General features: G+C 38.5%; 1 protein-coding gene across 3 annotated transcripts in view; it reads left to right on the top strand.

Annotated features, from left to right (window-relative positions):
- Positions 1–521: 521 nt before the first annotated feature.
- The window catches only part of LOC146000255 (uncharacterized), a 29,936-nt gene continuing 8,788 nt past the window's right edge, over positions 522–21,669 (top strand). The window contains exons 1-4 of one of the 3 annotated variants that reach the window (XM_083137691.1): positions 522–549; positions 4,860–4,913; positions 7,804–7,911; positions 20,953–21,071. In XM_083137691.1, the coding sequence (XP_082993817.1) occupies positions 4,884–4,913; positions 7,804–7,911; positions 20,953–21,071 (257 nt within the window). In that variant the 5' untranslated portion in view covers positions 522–549; positions 4,860–4,883. The remainder of the gene's footprint in view (positions 550–4,859; positions 4,914–7,803; positions 7,912–20,952; positions 21,072–21,669) is intronic. The other 2 variants (XM_083137692.1, XM_083137693.1) reach the window with 2 other exon arrangements.

The following is a 21,669-nucleotide window of genomic DNA, read 5'->3' as shown; positions in this document are numbered from 1 at the left end:
ATAGCAGAGGTCAATTTCTTAAATAATATTTTTCTTACAGCGTTTTAAAAGTTCCCTGTAGTGTTTGAAACTTACATGGTTATTAGTACTCAACTCCAAAATGTTTAATAGGTGCTAAGTCCTAGTGTCCTTAGGCAGAATGACTACAATGTTACAGTTTCCAACTGTAGTTCATGGATGAAACAGAAATAACAACAGCAGAAATGTCATGAGCCTAATAGTACTTTCATTACATATGGTGGAAATTTGGATGATCAATTATGATTGCCAACACTGCTTTTGACGAAGGCACACTGTACAGTGGGATCCATGAGAATTACCGTGCAAATTGTCCATCACCATGTTCGTGCACTTTATTTGACCCACTAAGAGCTTCAAGAATTAAAAGAAAACTCAAATAAGCTGTTGATAACTTCTTCACCAGCATACATAGAAATCCATCGCTTAAAAACACACAGGATGTACGAAAAAAAATTAATGAAAATAGTCATGGACAATTTGCAGTGTAATACTAATGGATCCCACAATGTACAACACACGTACTAACAGGTCCGTTAGAGATTAATTAACACCATTAGAGAATGGTTTCATAATGCAGGATTAACCCTTAGTGAAAATAAATCCAAAATCATTTGCTTTAATAACAAACGCACAGATAGTTATCCCAATAATATTTTACAAATTTCTGACATCCCAGTGACAGATTCTCACAAATATTTAGGTGTACATTTTGATAGACGTTTTACATGGAATACACACATTTTATATTTATTAAACAAAGGTCAAAAGTTTTTAAACATAATTCGTAGCATGACAACAACAAAATGGGGAGGCCACCCAAAAATTTTACTTCTCTTTTATAAAAATTGCTTTCGCTCATTTTTCGACTATGCAGCTTTCAGCTACGGGGGAGCAAAATCCAATCTACTCGACAAAATAGATATATTACAAAGAAAAGCATTGAGAATTTGTCTAGGTCTTATGCAATCAAGCCCCAATGTAAGTGTTTATATGGAGAGTAAAGAGACTTCTTTGAGTCACAGGCGGATTCAATTAACAATAAAATTCCTCCTTAAATCATGGGAAAATCATCCTCATCCATTTAATAAATTGTTTGAAATACAAAAACAATGGGCTGAAGCCGATGTAATAAATCCTCATACCACCTCATATTTCCTTGTATACTGTCATTACTTATTTCCAGAACTTCGATCTAATACTTTCACTCTCTTACATCCTTTGATCTATCAACTAGATATTCCATTATATACTCAATGTTCAATCCACTTCAGAGATCTAGGTTTACATGCATTGTACAGAGAAAAATGGCCAATGCATGTAATGATTTACACCGATGGTTCTAAGAATAACAATAGTGTAGGATGTGCCTATTACATCCCAGAGAAAAACATTTATCAACAATTTAGATTACCTATAGATTCATCTATTTTTACTGCGGAAAGTTACGCCCTATACAAAGCCTTACAATATGGAATAGCGGAAGACTTTAAAAAAATTCTTCTCCTTACAGATTCTCTGAGTGTTCTTCAAGCATTATCTACATCCTATCCCAAATTATGCTACCAACCATATCTTATTATTTTAATTATTCAACAAATTCAATTTGCTTGCAAAAGAAACATTGACATACAATTCAGTTATGTCAAAGCACATAATATTAATGTAGGAAATGTAGAGTGGACATATATGCTAAACAGGCCAGGGACTTACAACTCATAAGTTTCAATAGGTTAATGTATACTGATTTATTGCCACGAGTAAAAATCAAAATTATGGAATGAATGGTGCAAGGATCAATTTAAGTTTGTGGGCAACACATATAGATGGATTGCAGAATTTAAATCTAAAGTCCCTTGGTTCAATTCACACACACTCCCACGGCAAGTCATAGTTTTTATTAATAGATTAAGAACAGGACACGTACAGTGGGATCCATGAGTATTACCGTGCAAATTGTCTATGACTATATTCATTAATTTTTATCTCGCATCCTATTGTGTGTTTAAGCGCTGGATTTTTTTGTATGCTGGTGCAGAAGTTGTCAACAGCTTGTTTTGAGTTTTCTTTTAATTCTTGAAGCTCTAATGGGTCAAATAAAGTGCACGAACATGGTGATGGACAATTTGCACGGTAATACTCATGGATCCCACTGTACGTACACCAGCACATTTAGCAAAAATAAAAATTAAAACTCAAGAAAATTGTAAATGTGGCAATAATAATCCTGATGCTCAACATTTAATTCTAGAATGTCCAATCTATTCAGACCAACAAATCATACTCTACAAAGGTTTTCAACGTTTAAAAATTCCATTTCCAATATCACTATCATCCATTTTAACAGATTTATCCCCTTCATTAATATGGATGCTGTATGCATATTCTCGAAAATGTAGACTTGAAATATAAAGTGATTTTTAAGAAACAGCAAAATGGACAAAAAAAAGTGAATTATTTATAATAATTGTTATATATTTGTGATTCCGATTAATTTGTGAGATTAACTGCCAACTTTAGAAGAAAACATTAAAAGAAATAAAACAAAACAATAACGATGTCCAAAGTCGACAGGATAATGCTGACAGGGACAAAAAAAAAGAAGAAGAAGAAGAAGAAGAAGAAAAACTATCAGGTCCGTATTTTACATAAGTAATATTTGATATTAAAAGCAAATCATGGATGTGTATATTTTAAATGAACAGAAGAGTTTGTCTGTTAATTACCCCAGCGTAAGTTTTGTAATTGCAGGCCACGTTGAATTCTGTCGAGAGATATAGAACCCAGGGAGTAATTTAAAGATTTTAAACAGCTGTGCTTTTAAACCTGTGGGAATATGACAACTGATATTTTCGGAGATGTAGCAATGTTTTCAAAATGTATAAAATATTGGGTAAGAATTTACAATATAGAGAAAGTCTCCAATTTTGTTAATTTTCGGTATACTAACTAATTTTGGCCTCCTAATCACGAATCTGTTGTAAAAACCCGGGGGTCACGTCTGGAAATTGTACATTTTGATGAAACATTGTTCATTAGCCCCAATGTACATTTTGATGAAACATTGTTCATTAGCCCCAATAACCATCCACGGGTAGCCCCACAAACCATTGACGGAAGCCCCAAAAACCATCCACGGCTAGCCCCACGAACCATTCACACGAGGTTAGGTTAGGCCTGTTAGGTTAGGTTCCATTAGCACTCATTTCACCCCTAATTCATCGAAAAATAGGGTTCGTACTAGAATTGAACATCATAAATAATTTTCTTGTAAAACAACGGTGTGGTTGGAAACAATGACATTTAAGTTCGTAAAACTACACATATACACCTATATATATAAAAAATTCAATCTGCTTTTTTTAAAATTTCCAGACGTGACCCCCGGTTTTTTACAACAGATTCGTCATTTGGATGCCAAAATTAGTTAGTATACCGAAAATTAACAAAATTGGTGACTTTCTCTATATTGTAAATTCGCTCCAAATATTGCTTTCTAATAGTAATAAAGAAACCCTGTCGTGTGTCACATGTGAAATCTCATAGGAACTTCAAATTGAGTCATTTACCAGTTCTCCACTCAATAACTTTATTTGGTATCAGTTGTATAAGCCGGAGACACATGAAACTCGTTTATTTTCAAATAAAAATCATTGCTACTTACCTCATATGCATAGCAGAACATTTTTCAAGCTGGGGATCACTTTTTTTCCATGAAAAAAGCGTTATTTTTAACATTATAATCATTTATTGGTCGTTGCTAATTCGGCGTTGTCTATCGTCAGCTGATGTGCAGTGATTCCAAACTTATGAACCGATAAATGCCGCACAAACTATTCACAAAAGGTTTTTAAGCGAAAATTGAGGCTAGACTCTACTTTACGTCCTTATCTGAATGGTGATTGCTTCTTTGCGTTCGCGGTGCACGATCGTGGTGCGGCACCCAGCATCTCTTCGGGTAAGTACCTTTTTCTTTTTACACTTTCTGTTCACGATAGCCTTACTATCCATTCACGGGGTCGAGGTATGCCTACGAGGTTAGGTTAGGTTCCATTAGCACTCATTTCATCCCTAAATATGTTCTTCATCATCTAAAAAATTCCTCAGTACGTTCAATTGCACATATCCGGACAACATCGGTTTTTCTCGATTTACTCCTTCAGGAAATTTTTGCTCGCTTTGGGATTTACGTTGTTGAATTCCTTATGAAATAAGCTTTCCAACGATATATGACACGTATTCCTTAGGAAAAGGACGTAAACTAGAGTGTTACCTTAAATTGGAAAAAAAAAAAACGCTCACACGTCATCTTGTAAAACTACCGCGTGGTTGCTACGCTGACAGGGGGTTACATAATCGAACGCACGGAACATTTGATTCACGTAGTCGACGGTAATGGTGGCACGAGCTATCGTACAACAGAGATGCACGAATGACGAAAAATACCTTACTTTTAAGTACAAATAAGTTGCACGATTCGAAAAAAACAATTTCCCCAGCTTCAGAAAGTCCTCAAGAACGCAATTCCATAAGTACTTTCTCATCTTTTCTCCTGTAAATTTGAAGAAATCTCTCCGACTTATACAACTGTTACCACTTTATTTTGAAATTTAATTGTAATAAATGTAATTTGCTCATTCAAAAAAAAAAAAAAAAATATGTTGACATTTCGCCAAATGAGTGAAAACCATGCGAAGAATAGATCTTCAATATTCAGTTACATCATCCATGCCAGAGTGTACCATTAAATGAAGGGAAATCAATTTATTGCTTTTTTGAAATAATAAAACAAGTGTTCATTTTTCAATTGAGTTACATGTATTAATTTGTTTTTGTTACAGGAATTTTGAACTAAGTTGTGAGAAATGTATGGCAGATACATAGAGTATGTAAAGGTACTTCTATCATATTAAATATTAAGTAGTTGCTGTAGTTTTTTGTGAGAATTGTTATTTATTTTTGCTCCTTTTTTAAACTGCTTGCTATGCATTGCTAGGAATGATGCATGTTAAGAAATCTTGCTTCTTTTTGTGTTCACATAAAACATTTATTGCTCTTCTCCAGATTCTAATTCCGGTAAAGTAAGGATTTCTAAGGTAGTTATCCATCGAAGTGATAACAATTTCTCTGATTCATAATGATAAACAAAAAAAAACTCCCGAGTAGCTATTCCAATGAGTTCTCTACATTGGACATTCGAACTCAAAAAGTATAGTATTATTCCCATGTATCCCAATAGTTACACTGTAGAAGCCTTTACTCAAATACCATCAACAAATCGACTTCAATCCCAAGTTATTAGATACAGTATATAATAGGGCTGAACCAATGCCGATATGTTGTTATCGGAAAATATCGGTTGGATTTTATTTACTGATACTGGCCGATACTTTTCCGCCATTTTGATTGTTCATGGGTCCGCCGAAATGCAATGAAACACTTTTCGTGGGGTCTAATTGTCCTGGGAATTATTCAAAATTTGAAGTTGCTTTTTATTTTGTACAAGTTTTGTGTGAGAAAACTTATTTTTTTTAAACATGTAATTTGATATTCTGATATAATTCTCGAATATTAGAGACAAAAACCTTAATCAGATGCACACAATTAGAGTGGAACACTTACACACCAATATCAATCAACATTTTGAAAAAATAATTAATATTACAATTTTCATTCATTTGGTGAGCGTATCGGCATCGCGATTGGTTCAAAGTGGTATCGGCTGAGCTTTAGTAATTGATGATACTTAGATGTTTTGTCAAATAACATTACTTTCAGGTAAGTCATTCAAATGTTATTCAACATTGTAACTAGAACTGAACTGATATTAATACTAGGGATGGCCAAATCCAGATATCCAAAATGTCCGGATATCTGAATGTGTACATTATCCAAACAGTTTTATTATTTATCCGTTTCATGGGCTATCAACAGATTCTGTTATTTGTCGTGTTCGTATTTCACTGCACGGATTTTCTACAAATCCTTCATCAATCCTGTTCTATACGAATATTTGGATTATTAGTAACAATTTCACTGAAAGTTATTGTGTTTGGAATTTGAATTTCTCAAGACACCCTCCCTTTCTCATTTTTATGTTATGGTAAGCCACCATCCTCCATTAAGTTACACTATGTCATAGAGACTAGATGTCTGAAACCTATAATTTAGAAAAAAATCAAGAAGTTAACACAACGTATAACTTACATGACACCTCATGCTAACTTTCCTTTGTATGTTTCTATGCTCCAAAAAATTCAGAAAATTAATCCTTGTATGTAAAAGTGGAAAACTTTAAAAAAATCAGGAGACTCATATTTAATATTGAGAAGTAGAAATTCAACCCCTAGAACTACAGTATGTAGTGTAATGTTGTGTAACCTTGACTAGTAGTAGAGTTGTTTATGCTTGTGTAGTTAGATGATATTAGGAAAGTAACTTAATTTAGAAAATGCAAAAATGTGTAGACAGTAAAGTTGAATATGCTGTGTACAAAGTGCCTTTGTACTTTTAATTGGATACAGTTTATTTGGCAGGAAGTTTAAGACTTTCTAAACAAATAACCTGCTACTTTAAATTGATTTAAGTTTGAATAATAGTGTACATAAAACTCATTAGTTTTGTAAAGGATTATTTAGTGGAATTTTTGTTTAAATAATTTATTTTTAAAATGTTAAAGTTGTAAAAAACACAGTGCAAGCACAGAAGAAATGAACCTCAAAGTTTCATCAAGCTCTGTGTCAACTTCAACAGTGACAAGATTGAGGAAGTGTATGGGAATGCCACCATTTACCAGGAAATCCAAGGCTGTACAGCAATATTTAATGATTTCTCAACAAGTTCCTGATGATTTTGATGTAGGGTTATAGTTTTTATTATTGTTTATTTTTTAAAACTAATTTTTGCAAGGTAGATTGTGTCATTGGACACTTTTGTTAATCAAAAGAGCCTATTTTGCCCTGAGCTTCTCGGCAAGAATCAAAACTTAAGACGTTCCTCACAGAAATAAACACCTGAAAATTATTTTGCTGTCAGTAAAAGTCCATTCTGGTCTGTCATTTGAAATTGTGAGTCAAGTCAGTATTATTTTTTTGTGTGTGTGTGTGTTCATGAGTACAATAGTCCATTTGTTTGTTTTCATTATTGTATTTTGGGATATTCATGAAGGCTTGCCAGTGAGATGACTTTATTTTTCAATTAAATTATACCATTTTTCCAAACCTAGTAATGCCTATTATTAATATAATAGCTATTAACAAAGTTCAGTTTTTAAGGTTTTCAAAAACATTTCCTTTCTGTAAATGATGGGGGAAAATAAATATGACAATAGTGAGGGTCATGTTTTCTTCTTACTTCTTGTTATGCTATTTAAGTGTTCTATGGTACCATATCTCCTTTGTTTACAGTTGTACAATAAAAGCATACATTTCAATAATGAAAAGTTTGCCCTATCTCCATAAAACATTAGTTTTGTGTACAATAAAAAGATGTCATGACTGTTAGGAGGATGTTGGAAGCTGAATAATATTTTTTTAAAAATGAAATCGCAGTTTGTCTTTAAAAAGCTATTTTATTGATATGCTGTAACGAAATATGTCAATTAAATTAGTAATTTTCATCCTTTGACTCTTTTCCACCCCTACTAGTTTAGAACGTCGAAGGCCCATAACAAGAAGCATTTGGGATACTGCAACATAGTGATATAACCCAATTTTCACTGCAAATGATATAAGTTAATATTATCTAAAGGAATCCTAAACATTTACAGATTTGTTTTTATTTCAGATTAATTGTAATTGCATGGTAGTGGAGTTACGATTCTTAAGATGCCAAGTGAGCATTGATGACAAGACTGTAACTACAGATAAATGGATGGACCCATCCCACTGGAAGGTGAGGTTTTCATAATGTTGTGTGTAACATTCAGTTCTTCATAATGGTACACATTGTTTGTATGTTTACTTCAATATAATAGTCACATGTGTTACGTAACCAAGCTTTTATTTTTTGAATTTGCTATATTTCAATACACTCACACATAATATTTTTTATAAGGCCATGTTTCTCATAATTGCTACATGTATATAACATTTTTAATTATAATATCTTAATATATAAAAATGGATGGATGTATGTATGTTTCTTGGTGTAGCGTCAAATCATCGCCAACAAAACATTGACGGTACAAAACATCGATGGCACAAAACATCGATGGCACAAAACATCGACAGTACAAAACATCGACGGCAAAAACATCGACATCAAAAACATCGACGGCAAAAACATCGATGGCAAAAACATCGACATCAAAAACATCGACGGTAAAAACATCGATGCCAAAAACATCGACATCAAAAACATCGACAGCAAAAACATCGACACCAAAAACATCGACACCAAAAACATCGACGGTAAAAATATCGATGCTAAAAACATCGACGCTAAAAACATCCACATCAAAAACATCGACGGTAAAAACATCAACGGCAAAAACATCGACATCAAAAACATCGACATCAAAAACATCGTCGGTAAAAACATCGACGGCAAAACATCGACATCAAAAACATCGACGGGAAAATCAGTTTTTGACAAAGTTTTCCACACTAATGAATTCAGATCTAATCCCGAATATTTTGAGATTGGCTACCCTAAATTATAAAGTGTTTCAGTGAAACGAACAATGTGTAATGAGCAAACTCAAGTTTCCAACTTATAGTGCTACCGTGCTACCAATGTATAATGGTCATTGTTGTAAGAACGGTCCGCGAGGCCGAAACACGCCCTCTCAATAAAGACATTATTATTATTATTATTATTATTATTGATAAAATTACAAACAATGAGGTTGCGTAGTGAACGTGATTGTTTAGTTCCTGGTAACAATTTATGATTTCTCGCCGGCAGCGTTTGTGTTTGGGGGAAAGGGAAAGGAAGGCTCCTCCGCGTGAAAGATGAAAAGACCACCAGCTATTGTTATTCCTTGTTTATTAGATGCAGGAGACCGAAAGGACCAATATACAACTTGACTTTTCCGTAGTGACTTTCTTTTGGTACATGCACTGGTACACACAGTGTGCAAGTAATACAACTGCCCCCTTGCCCTTGCAATATTGCCTTGCCCCCTTCCTCTCCAGACATTTTCCCCGGGTGTCGCACAACGAAGCGCTTTCACTGTGTATCAGTACTGTTGTTGTATTTGATTCAAGAGGTCCGAGGTTCGATCCCCGGTGGAGGAAAGTTGCACAGTGGTATGGATTATTTAAACTATAGGTTCAGTTCCGATTAACCCTTCGTGGGTCACACGAGAATAATTACCGTGTTGATCGCTCACGGTGCCAGAGACCGGGCTCTTAATATACAGTGATGGACAAAAGTAATCATACAGTGGAACTGAAAGGAAGAAAGGACGAATTGCAGCAGCTAGGAAAACAATAAGGAAGTCAAAACTGTTAATGCTTTACTATGTATGCACCAAACGATATATTGACAACAAAAATAAATATCAGATGCTGCTTGTAGACAAATAAAATACAATACATTCTCAATACCCGCTTCTTTGGCTGGACAAAAGTATTCATACACCAACATAAAAATTTCACTTTGAAGAAAAGAAAGAAACAAATACCATGTCGTCAGAATTTAGTATGCATTCCTCTGTTATGGAGAACAGCTGTCAGTCTCTTTTGCATAGAATGAACAAGAGGCGTGGTTATTTCAGATGTAATATTGTGCCGCTCATGCAAAATGACCTCTTTCAGTCTATTCTTGCTTGTTATGTCATGTTTTCGGAGTCTGGTTTCCAAATGGCTCCAAAGATGTTCAATGGGGTTAAAGCCCGACCCTGTGGCCGAGTGGTTAGCACATCGCGCTGCGACGCCAAGGGTCCCGGGTTCGAATCCCGGTCAGGCTTGGTTGTTTGTGAATGTCCATTCATCAATTTCATCATTTCATCACTCATCCCCATCTTCGCAAATTAGCCAAGAGGCACAAAACACGAAGTAAAATAAACTAAATCAAATCAAATCAAATCAATGGGGTTAAGGTCAGGGGACTGAGGTGGAGTTTTGAGTGTGTGGGGAGTATTATATAACAACCAAAGGTTGACAATCTCAGCTGTATGTTTAGAGTTGTTGTCCTGCTGGAAGTAAAAATCATTCCCATGACCCAAATGATCGATACTCTGCTGCAAATTGTTCTTCAGAATATCCAAATAGACAAATCTATCCATAGTTCCCTCAATAAAGACGAGTTCTCCAACACCTGAGGCTGACATACAGCCCCAGACAATAACGCCACCACCTCCATGTTTAACTGTAGCCAAGAGATTTCGAGGCTCAAGCTCAGTATATATTGTGTATATATATGTGTAGTTGTTTTGAATCTGAACCTGAGAGATTAATTTAAAGTCACATATAATTTAAACAGTGTGATCTTTTTTACAATAATGCAATACATATATAGCTTAATTGCAAGTAGTCCAACAAGGCATGGTATCTTCGAAAGCATCTTAAGAGATGCAGGATAGAAACTTATTCCTTTAAGGATACTATCTGTAACAAGATGGGCTTGCTGTGGGAATGCTACGACAGTCATAAATTCTTTCTGTAAATATTTGACATCAGGAAATAGTTTCAAACACAAAAGTAACTGAAGTAAAGGCAATAGAAGAGGACTGCTTTTGCAAATGAGAATGGCGGAAGCAAGGGGGCCATTGGTCGTCTAAAATTTTCAGGTTTATTAAAATTTACAAGTCAATGGTACTTCTATTGACCTCTTCGGGCCAGAGGAGCAATTTTTATGATTTCGCAAATGTGACAGTTGTTTCACAAAATAAAAATAATCTTGGACGCTATTTTTATGGCCTAGAAAACTTTTTAATCCTCTCCAAAAAACTTAAGCGGCAAGTTCGATTGTGACCCCCCTAAATTTAGATTCCAAGTTACGCCCATGAACCTGGATAGAGAAATTCCTCGTCAAACAAAAAAATAGATAATTCGTGGCAAAATGATGTCCAAATGTGGCGGCGATTGATTTCCAAAACTGGGGGGGGGGGGGGGTGACAAGGACAGTTTACTTTCCCTTGGTACATAAGGTTTAGCATAGTGCGAGAGAAAAAGTGGCAAAATGTATGGGGGGTGCAACTGCCCCTTCCCACGCCCCCATAATCTCCGCCACTAGTGAAATGTGAAAGAACATTTTTCTACTTTGCAGCAAATCATGGGTTACCTTCGTAATGGGATTGGTAACTGGAGGTTGAGTGCTGTATTTATTCCCTCAAATGTAACAGTTATTTAACAAAATAGTCCTGGATATTATTTTTAAGGGATGGAACAACTTTTTGATTCTCGATTAGTGCAGTGGCGGCGATTAGGTTGGCACGGGGGTGCAGATGCCCCCCCCCACACACTTTTTGCCGCTTTTTGCCCCTGCATTATGCTAAACCGTATGTACGAAGAGAAAGTAAATTGTTCTTGCCACCCCCCCCCCCCCGCCCATTTGTAACCCAATCGCCTCCACTGCATTTAACTGTTAATGAATAACACAAAGCTTATAAAGTTCGTTAAAGGCAATTTTGAACGTTTCAGCTTTCCATAGTTCATAAATTCGGAACTTTCTGAATTGAGACGGCCAAATCCAATTAACAATTAGTAAAGCCTTCCCTTAATTTAGAAATTAATAAATCATAATTTTAATATTCTCTTCACATGTAGCTCTTCGGCTTTCACATGCTGGAATCGAAATGGGCTACTATGACAGTGCACAAATTATTTTCTAACCTCAGAAATGAGGTTAATATAAATCCAAATAACTAAATACTGCAATACGGTGCAAAAATCAGCACGCTTGGGGAATGTAGGCATACTCCTAAGACTCCGAAGAGCATTAACTTGCCCAAGCGTGCTGACTTTTGCACAAATTGCAGTATTTTATAGTGGAATTCGAGCCACTTAATGAAATGTACCCCCACCAGGGATCGAACACGGGTACACTTGGTTACAAGGCAACAGTCTTATTGCCAGACTACCTGGGTGTGGAGCTTAATTTTAATATTTCTAATTCATAGTTTGTTAACTCCTTGATTTCATAACGTCGTATTTCTCTCTCTCGAAATTTTTAGCGATAAGGATATACGTATACACTGCCTTTCACGGCCGAGGTGGCCTTTGGGCGGCGGCTAGCGCGTTGGAAAGTAAGAGCACATCTGCCGGCATTTAAACCCACAACTGTACGCTGACCTTGACATTGGACACGTCCGTGCTTCAGCTTCCAAACAGCTGTTGTCCAGTTTGCACGTGTTTGTGAAGTGTTAAATTGTTAACAAGTGTTTTAGATTGTTTCGTTTTATTTTATGTATTGCCAGTTCTTTCTGCAGTCTAATAATTCCACGCTATCCGTACAATTTTAAACAACGAATTTTTATATACGACTCTTACGCCATTACGAATTCTTGTAGGGAAGTCAGAAGGCGTTTTGCAGCAGAATTCCCAGATGTTCCTGTTTCACACAGACAGAGTGATCTGTTACTTGTGAACAAATTTAGGAAAATAGGGTCTGCTCTTGTTAAGGTAAAACGGCATGTGCTTACTGAGGTTAAACTACACGACGTTGGAACACGATTGAAACATACTCCTCAGAAATCTCTCCGGCGCCTTGCACAAAAAACAGACATATTTCTTACGTCATCGTGGCGAGCTACCAATCTTTTATACCGGAAGCCATATATCAGAAGAATTGAAAGAAAATATGAAGAAATAAATTGAAGCAATTTCGAAAGAGGAACTGATACGTGTTAGTGAACATTTCCTATAAATATGTGGATGCAGGAGGACATCATATCAGAAACAAGTTCTATATCCGCCTATGTGTATGGCGACAACCTGTATATTAATGTCTAACACAAACTACTAGCAAAAAATTACAGACAGCTAAATTATTCTCCTTATTTTCTTAAGTTCATATAAGGCTGTGTATTTTTAAAAAATAAAACACGTTGTTTGTTAAAAAACACTTCATGCACAATCTACATTTGTGACAAAAATTCTTCAAACCCTTCTGGTGTGATTGGCAGAATTGATATCAGTTGCGGATAAACCCTGATGTTTGTGAGAGACGATGTTTTGAAGGCTTCTGTCCAGTGGCTGTCACAAGGGGTCTGCTGTGTGAAGGTGGGCGGGGGAAGTAAAGCAAAGGTGCCCTCAGTCGGTTCGTACCATAGTCATAAAGGAACATTTCTTCCACATCCACAATATAACGAGCATACAACTATCCCGTCTATGAAGTTAAAAGCAGCTTGCTAGAAAATAGAAAGCAGAAGGAAACATGACACTTCGCATTGTTTACGATTCCATTGTTTGAGCTTTGAGGCAAGAATCAGGTGCTAATAATAATATTGTTTTGATGTCAGAAGGTGCGCGAAATAATCGAATCAATGAAAATGCCGCTTTTGATCAACAAACATGGCTGATAAGAAATCTAAAAAAAAGATCGACGAATGTAGGCAAGTTTGGTCGAAACAAAGAAGAGCTATAACTTCATGATGCTATTATCATAACCAGAGTTAGGATTTTTAGGTGCGCACCTTTTTTTCATAGTGAAAGTGAGACCTCTCTGGAAGAACTCAGTGCGTGAAATGTTGCCTCAATGTGAGAATGGAGCTAATTTTGCAGCACCTTTTTTCCCCTTTTTTGATAACCTTTCCCCTTCCCTCCCTTTTCTGGGACATTTATCTATTTTCCCCCTTTTTCGTGTTCTTGATCGCTTTTCCTCCCCTTTTTGTGTCCTTTTAGTGGTGTTGTTAAATATATTTCCTCAGCAAATCATTGAATTTTTATTTTCTTTTTTCGCGACACTTTTTCTTTTTTTTTTAGATGTTTTCACATGGTTAACTGAAATTGAATGTATTTAAACTGTGCTTGATTGTTGCCTATTTGAAATCAACAATGGAAAGACAGCTACTGATATACACCAGATCGCAGTTATTTTTTTTTTAAGATAGAAGGAAGAAGGAAATGCAGTTTTGTCTTGGAAGCAGTGAAGCAACAATGTGTTTCTGAACTGGTGGGTTTCACGTTTCATGTGTGCGCAGTGGACAGATATTGTTTGTGGATGTAAGTTCCTTACCTGCTTTTTCACTGTTAGATCCTGTTAGTGCATGTACTTTACCATGCCGAAAGTGCCCAGATCCCGATTTCTCAGTCTGGCTCAAGAATTTAAGCATGAGTTCATAGAAAGTGATGGAACTGTTATTCGATGCACGATTTGTGATACTGGAATCACATTAGATTAAAAACATCAGAGAGATCGCATCCAGCAACATATTTCCAGCTCTAAGCATCAAAAGAACAAGAATCTGCAAGGAAGTAAATCTCGGCAGCCTCTCTTACGCAATGCATTTGAGCAGTGTTCTTCCAAGAACCAAAATTTAAAGGAATTTAATGTTGACTTGCGTGTGGCCGCGGTGGCTCAGTCGGTAACGCGTCTGACTACCATGCTAAAGGTCCCGGGTTCGATCCCCGGCCGGTTCAAATCCGGGAACTTTTCTAACGATGGAAGCGGCCTCGGCGCCCACCCAGCGTCGAATACCATGGGTACCTGGGGGAAACCCTGGGGGGTAAAGGTGGTCAGGGGCGTGATGCTGATCATATCACCCCCGCTCACGACCAGATCAAGAAAGTGTGGGGCATTACCCCCACACCCCCTATATGCCTTCATGGCGTGGTGCTATGCACAGGGGAGCACTTTACTTTTTTTTTTTTTTTTTGCGTGTATCTTTTACACAGGCGGGGAGGGGATTCCACTCAACAAGGTGAACCATCTGATCGTGAAAGGGTTCCTTGAAAAGTACACACGGTTGTCAGTGCCGGATGAGAGTATGTTAAGGAAAAACTATATTGAACCTGTGTATGAAGAAACTGTTCGTAAAATTAAGGTGAAAGTGCCAGATTGCGATATAGGTGTCATTCTGGATGAGACGACAGACTCAATGCAACAATATGTTTTGAACATTTTGGTTTATCCTCCGACAGGTGAGGAAGTTAAGCCCATGTTACTAAACATGTATGAGTTTGCAGAAAACCAATGCCAGTACAGTGATGAAGTCATTTATGGATTTCTGTCAAAAACTGTGGCCCGTTGGAATTCAGTTCGAAAAAGTTGTTGTTGTAGTTACTGACCAGGCTCCCTACATGCTTTCGGCATTTAACCAATTGAAGCCGTTGTTCCCTAAGTTAAAGCATGTAACCTGTTTGGCTCATGCCCTTCACAGGGTTTCTGAATCTATTAGGAATACAACATTGTAAATTAGTTCATATCTGATCTGAAGAAAATAATCCTTAGGCCCCCCGAGTCGCATTCTTGCCTACAGAGAAACAACCTGCCTGCCCCTGCCACATTTCCCCATCATTACTCGCTGGGGATCATGGATGTAGTGTGCTGCTTTTCTGTGTGAAAATTTTGAAAAAATTAAGGAGTTTGTGCTTTCCCTGGATTCAATCAACGCAGGTGCAATTCCCAAAGCACAGCAACTTCTCCTCCCAGACAAGATAGATGATTTGCAAAAAAAAAAAAATTTGTATACATTCCTACAAGTACGTACCTGTCTACAGCCATCAAAAGCTTAGAAGAACAAGGCGTCGAAAAGGAAAAACAATGGGATATCTTTACTACTGTGAGGGGGCAGTTAGATGGTTTTGCCAGAGACGAACTTGAGGCTAGTCTTGACAAGAATCCGGATGTTGTGGTATTTGCCACTTCCACAAAGTTACCATTCCGAGTGAATACTAAGTTTGCCCCACTTGTTTCTGTGGATGTAGAGAGAAGCTTCAGCTTATATAAAGATATTTTATCTCCGAAAAGAAACAAACTCACTCTTAAAAATTTAGAAATGCTTAATGTTGTAAGGTGCAAGAGCTTTGTATTTTCCCCAACTCTGGTGAATAACTGTAACACGACCTATGTGTGTGATGTGTACACAGCTTCGAGTGAATACCTTAGACTAATAAAATAGGAAGGAAAGTTTTAATAAGTATTATAATTATCAGCACCTTTTTTTTGTTCCAATCAGCACCTTTTTTGCCCCTTTTTGGGTCTTATTTTAGCACCTTTTCCCTTCCTTTTCCCCAATAAAATTTTCCCCTAAAAATCCTAACTCTGATCTTAACACTAAATCCTATTCATGAAGCGAATCAAGATATAAATTTCACCAGGGCGAGTTGGAGTTTTAGTACCCCTCTACTTTCCATCCTGTTACTCATCCCCGTCTTTCTACTCTGCTCCTCCTACTTTCCACCTTCCTTCAATAATAATAAAACATGACTGCATTATAAATTAACGGCTTTAATGACAAAAAAATAGCGATGTTTTTGGCGTCGATGTTTTTGGTGTCAATATTTTTGCCGTCGATGTTTTTGGCGTCGATGTTTTGTGCCGTCGATGTTTTTGGCGTCGATGTTTTGTGCCGTCGATGTTTTTGGCGTCGATGTTTTGTGCTGTCGGTGTTTTTGGTGTCGATATTTTTGCCATCGATGTTTTTGCTATCGATGTTTTTGCCATCCATGTTTTTGGTGTTGATGTTTTTTGCCGTCGATGTTTTTGCCGTCGATGTTTTTGCTGTCGACGTTTTTGGTGTCGATGTTTTTGCCCTCGATGTTTTTGGTGTCGATGTTTTTGCCATCGATGTTTTTGCCGTCGATGTTTTTGCCATCGATGTCTTTTCCGTCGATGTTTTCACCGTCGATGTTTTCACCGTCGATGTTTTTACCATCGATGTTTTTGGCGTCGATGTTTTTGGTGTCGATGTTTTTGGTGTCGATGTTTTTGGCATGGATGTTTTTGCCGTCGATGTTTTGTACTGTCGATGAAATGTAGGCGATGTTTTTGTTGTCGATGTTTTGACGTATAACCATGTTTCTTCCAGCATAACTCTCGAATGCCTGGAGTGATTTCAATCAAACTTGGAACACGTATCACTTGCAGTCTGGAAAGAAATACTGTGGGGGTAAGACACCCCTGGCACCTCTAGGGGTAGGGGTGCAAGGGGGTGACATGTAAAAATAATCGAAAACGACCGATGTTAGTGTGGAATCCATAGTTTTTGCGGTCTCTAAGATGAATAGTGACACTCCTAATGCCGTTCCACTTCAAGTTCATCACCTATCGGGATGAGGGGGTGAAAATTAAAATGTCAAAAATAACCTAGATTAGTGTCGAATCCATAGTTTTTGGAGTCTCTAAGCTTATTGGTGACATTCACTATGACCAAACTTGGTACACATATGACTTACAATGTGGAAAGAAATACTGTGGGGGTAAGACACCCCTGTTTTATTTTTATTTCAGATAATAAAAAAATAATATTTGATATTTCTGGAATGTACGTACCTCTCTCCCCGTAATAGATGCAAGAATATAATTCATGCAAGCAATGCGTACATACAAGAAAAACTAAGGGAGCAGTCGTTTGGAAAACACCAAAAATCTGGCACTTTTTTTTTGTTATGCCAATAAAAAATTTGAAAGCATTCTAAATAAAATGGTTACCATAGCTTAATGCAGATTTGAATAAGCTAAATTTTGATGTAACTTGTTTTTACATAGGTCTACTGGTTAATTTTTAATTAAAGTACAAACTCTAGTATCCATAATTTTCAATCTGATAGTAGGGCTGCTTATTCAAAGTTAAGAACCTTAATCATTAGGTTAATCACAGAAATCCAATTTATGAAATTGTGATGTATAGGGCGAGGCAGGCAAATGGGAAGATTTAAAAAATTCACAAAAAATAGAGAGAGCAAATATTAGTTAATTTTTAAACATGAATGTACTGTACATGAGTTGAAGTGACTAGTGTACCTGAAAAATGTTCCTTTTTTTAATATGGTGTCAGTAAGATGGCATCCTAGGTGTTGCACACATTGTTGGATTCTCAGAGTAAATTTGCCCATGATGCTTTGTAGCATCTCCAATGGAATGTTGTGGATCTCTTGCTGAATTTACTCCTTCAAATTATCCCTGGTTCTTGGAGCATTGTCCTTGAATACTTTTGATTTGAGGCAGTGGCGAAGCTAAGGCGTAAATACTGGGTAGGCTGAAAAATCTGCTTATATTTCTTTATATACAGCAGGTCCATGCGTCGATTCTTGTTGGTTGCAAAAGTATCAATTACTCTTTCCTTGAAGCCTTGATCAATAGAAAGTTCTTTAAGCAGTTTTTTTTTCAATGGCTATTGTAATGAGACTGAGAGAACTTAATCTTTCATTTTTCATTGAATTACGGAGATAATTTTTTACTCTCTTGAGGGTGTTCATACTTTTTTCGGAGGAAGCTGTTGAAACAGGGAATGTCAAGACCAACTTGATAAGTTGTGTTACTTCTTTGTAGATTGTTTGAAGATCATTGCTAACTATGAATTTTAGAAGGTCTGCAGGAGGTAAATGCTTTTCTTCATCTGCATAGATATTCTTTAATTCATTTTCTAATCGTTCTTTGTTGAAAGATGGATGTGTGGAGAGAAGGTTATTTAATTTCATCACTGGAAAATGTAGTTTATATCGCCCAAAGCTATTTTGGTCTAGCAATTCAACAAATTTTATCTTTTCAAGATCTCCAAAACGTATTTCCATTTGTACAGTCAGTGTGTCCAAGATTTCGTAGGTTAAGCATCTGAGAGCCACGAAGTCTTGTTCACTTACATTTATTTCACTGCAAATCCTCTTAGAGTTTTCAACACATAATAGTTTTTCTTGTATGTACGCATTGCTTGCATTATAGAATTATTTTCCTGTAGTTTATGGTTATTACAAGCATAAGAAAACAGTTTTTCTTTGTGACGTTTCAGGAGAACACACGCTCCTTTCATCAGACATTTATTTTCATTTTGATTAAAGATACAGTTATAACAATGTTTTCTTATGCTTGTAATAACCATAAACTACAGGAAAATATTTCAACACATAATTTCACAGTATTATATTTTTATAACATAAATACACTATGTGACACACACACGCACGCACGCACGCACGCACGCACGCACGCACGCACGCACGCACGCACGCACGCACGCACGCACGCACGCACGCACGCACGCACGCACGCACGCACGCACGCACGCACGCACGCACGCACGCACGCACGCACGCACGCACGCACGCACGCACGCACGCACGCACGCACGCACGCACGCACGCACGCACGCACGCACGCACGCACGCACGCACGCACGCACGCACGCACGCACGCACGCACGCACGCACGCACGCACGCACGCACGCACGCACGCACGCACGCACGCACGCACGCACGCACGCACGCACGCACGCACGCACGCACGCACGCACGCACGCACGCACGCACGCACGCACGCACGCACGCACGCACGCACGCACGCACGCACGCACGCACGCACGCACGCACGCACGCACGCACGCACGCACGCACGCACGCACGCACGCACGCACGCACGCACGCACGCACGCACGCACGCACGCACGCACGCACGCACGCACGCACGCACGCACGCACGCACGCACGCACGCACGCACGCACGCACGCACGCACGCACGCACGCACGCACGCACGCACGCACGCACGCACGCACGCACGCACGCACGCACGCACGCACGCACGCACGCACGCACGCACGCACGCACGCACGCACGCACGCACGCACGCACGCACGCACGCACGCACGCACGCACGCACGCACGCACGCACGCACGCACGCACGCACGCACGCACGCACGCACGCACGCACGCACGCACGCACGCACGCACGCACGCACGCACGCACGCACGCACGCACGCACGCACGCACGCACGCACGCACGCACGCACGCACGCACGCACGCACGCACGCACGCACGCACGCACGCACGCACGCACGCACGCACGCACGCACGCACGCACGCACGCACGCACGCACGCACGCACGCACGCACGCACGCACGCACGCACGCACGCACGCACGCACGCACGCACGCACGCACGCACGCACGCACGCACGCACTTGAAGTAAATTAACATTCAACAATGCAGCGCGTGAATGACGCACTTTGCACAAGGAGACTAGAAGCACAACAGGTAGGTTCTGAGTCGAGCCGCTTTCACCCAGCGAATCGGCAGTCCCCTTCCCTTACCCTCCCCTCCCACCTACAGAGCTCAGGCTGTAGCTGCCTTTTAAACGCGAGGCTTTTCGTCAAAAGCCTCACAGTTCGGACCGAACGCGCTCTTCTCTTTCTGGCCTGACTGACGAGATATCTGGAAGAATCGGCGGAACCAAACGTTCGGATTACATAGTTTAATTCGTTTTAACGAACTTTGATTGTTACAGGGTACAAGAACATTTTAATTTCAACATTTTTTGGGTAGGCTAAGCCTCAAAAGCCTCATAGGAGCTTTGCCACTGATTTGAGGTAACCCTAAAAGGAAAAAAAGTCAGGAGCTATCAAATCGGGTGTACGGCAGGCCACGGAATATTGCCAAATGTGCTGATGAGACGACCGTGAAATGCGAGTCTAAGCACATCCATAAACACACTGACAGTATAGCTAGTTGCACCATCTTGCTGAAAGAGTGTGTCTTCATCTGGGCCATAGTCATCGAGGACAGGCAGGAAAAAGGTTACCAATATGTCAGTATAACATCATGGGCGAATTTACTCTGAGACTCCGACAATGTGTGCAAGACCAAGGATGCCATCTTACTCACACCATATTTAAAAAAAAAATGAACATTTTCCAGGTACACTAGCAATTTCAACTCGTGTTCAGTACATTCATGTTCAAAAATTAACTAATCTTTGCTTTCTCTATTTTTTGTGAATTTTTTAAATCTTCTCATTTGACTGCCTCACCCTATATTTAACAAGTCCAATGTTGCAATATATTATGCTGTCTACCTGAATCTCACGAGTTATTTTTGTCTGTATTTTAGGAGGTAGAAGATATTATAATTTCCGGCATTAGGAAGCACATAAAGCAATGTAAACCTGCTGTTAACAGTACTGAACCCTTGAAACCAGTAATTGTTGCAGGGAGAAATGTGCAAGTAGCGTAAGTAACTAACCCCACTATACTTAAGATCATATTAAGTAAGAATTGCCTTTCTGTTTCAGTGTATTGCGTTCCCTTAAAAAAAAAAAAAATTGAAAATAATTTTTATGTTCAGGTCGAGGACACATGAAAGGTTTGCATATTCTTTCAGTTTAGGCAATGCCCAAGGGTTAGGTTAAAATACCGGGTGTTTCAGATCTAATTGAGGGGGTTACAAAAATTTATTGTAAGTAAATTTTTGAACTTACATTAATGAAACCAGTCCAGAACGAACGAGGAATGCAAACAGTTTCTTTTTCCACCTACAAATGTTCGATGTGTACACCACAGATGACACGGCACACATCGACATGATAGTCTAGTTCTTGCCACACACACATCAACATGTGCCTGTCGATAGTATCTATCGCTGCGATGATATGCTCCCTTAGGTCTACGATATCATGCGGCATCGTTGGGACAAATACTCTTGTTTGCTTGAAATCCCATAAAAAGAAGTCACACAGTTATCTTAGGGACCAAAATGCTGTGAGTGAGGCGAGTGTCACCTAGTGGCAGGAATGTGAATTCTCTGCTGAATAAAACAAACGTGCACAAG

Source organism: Lepisma saccharinum, chromosome 16, assembly GCF_977018435.1.
Source record: "Lepisma saccharinum chromosome 16, izLepSacc3.1, whole genome shotgun sequence".
NCBI classification, from domain to species: Eukaryota; Metazoa; Arthropoda; class Insecta; order Zygentoma; family Lepismatidae; genus Lepisma; species Lepisma saccharinum.
The sequence above is the reverse complement of the archived record's forward strand: the minus strand, read 5'-3'. Positions and strand labels throughout refer to the sequence as shown.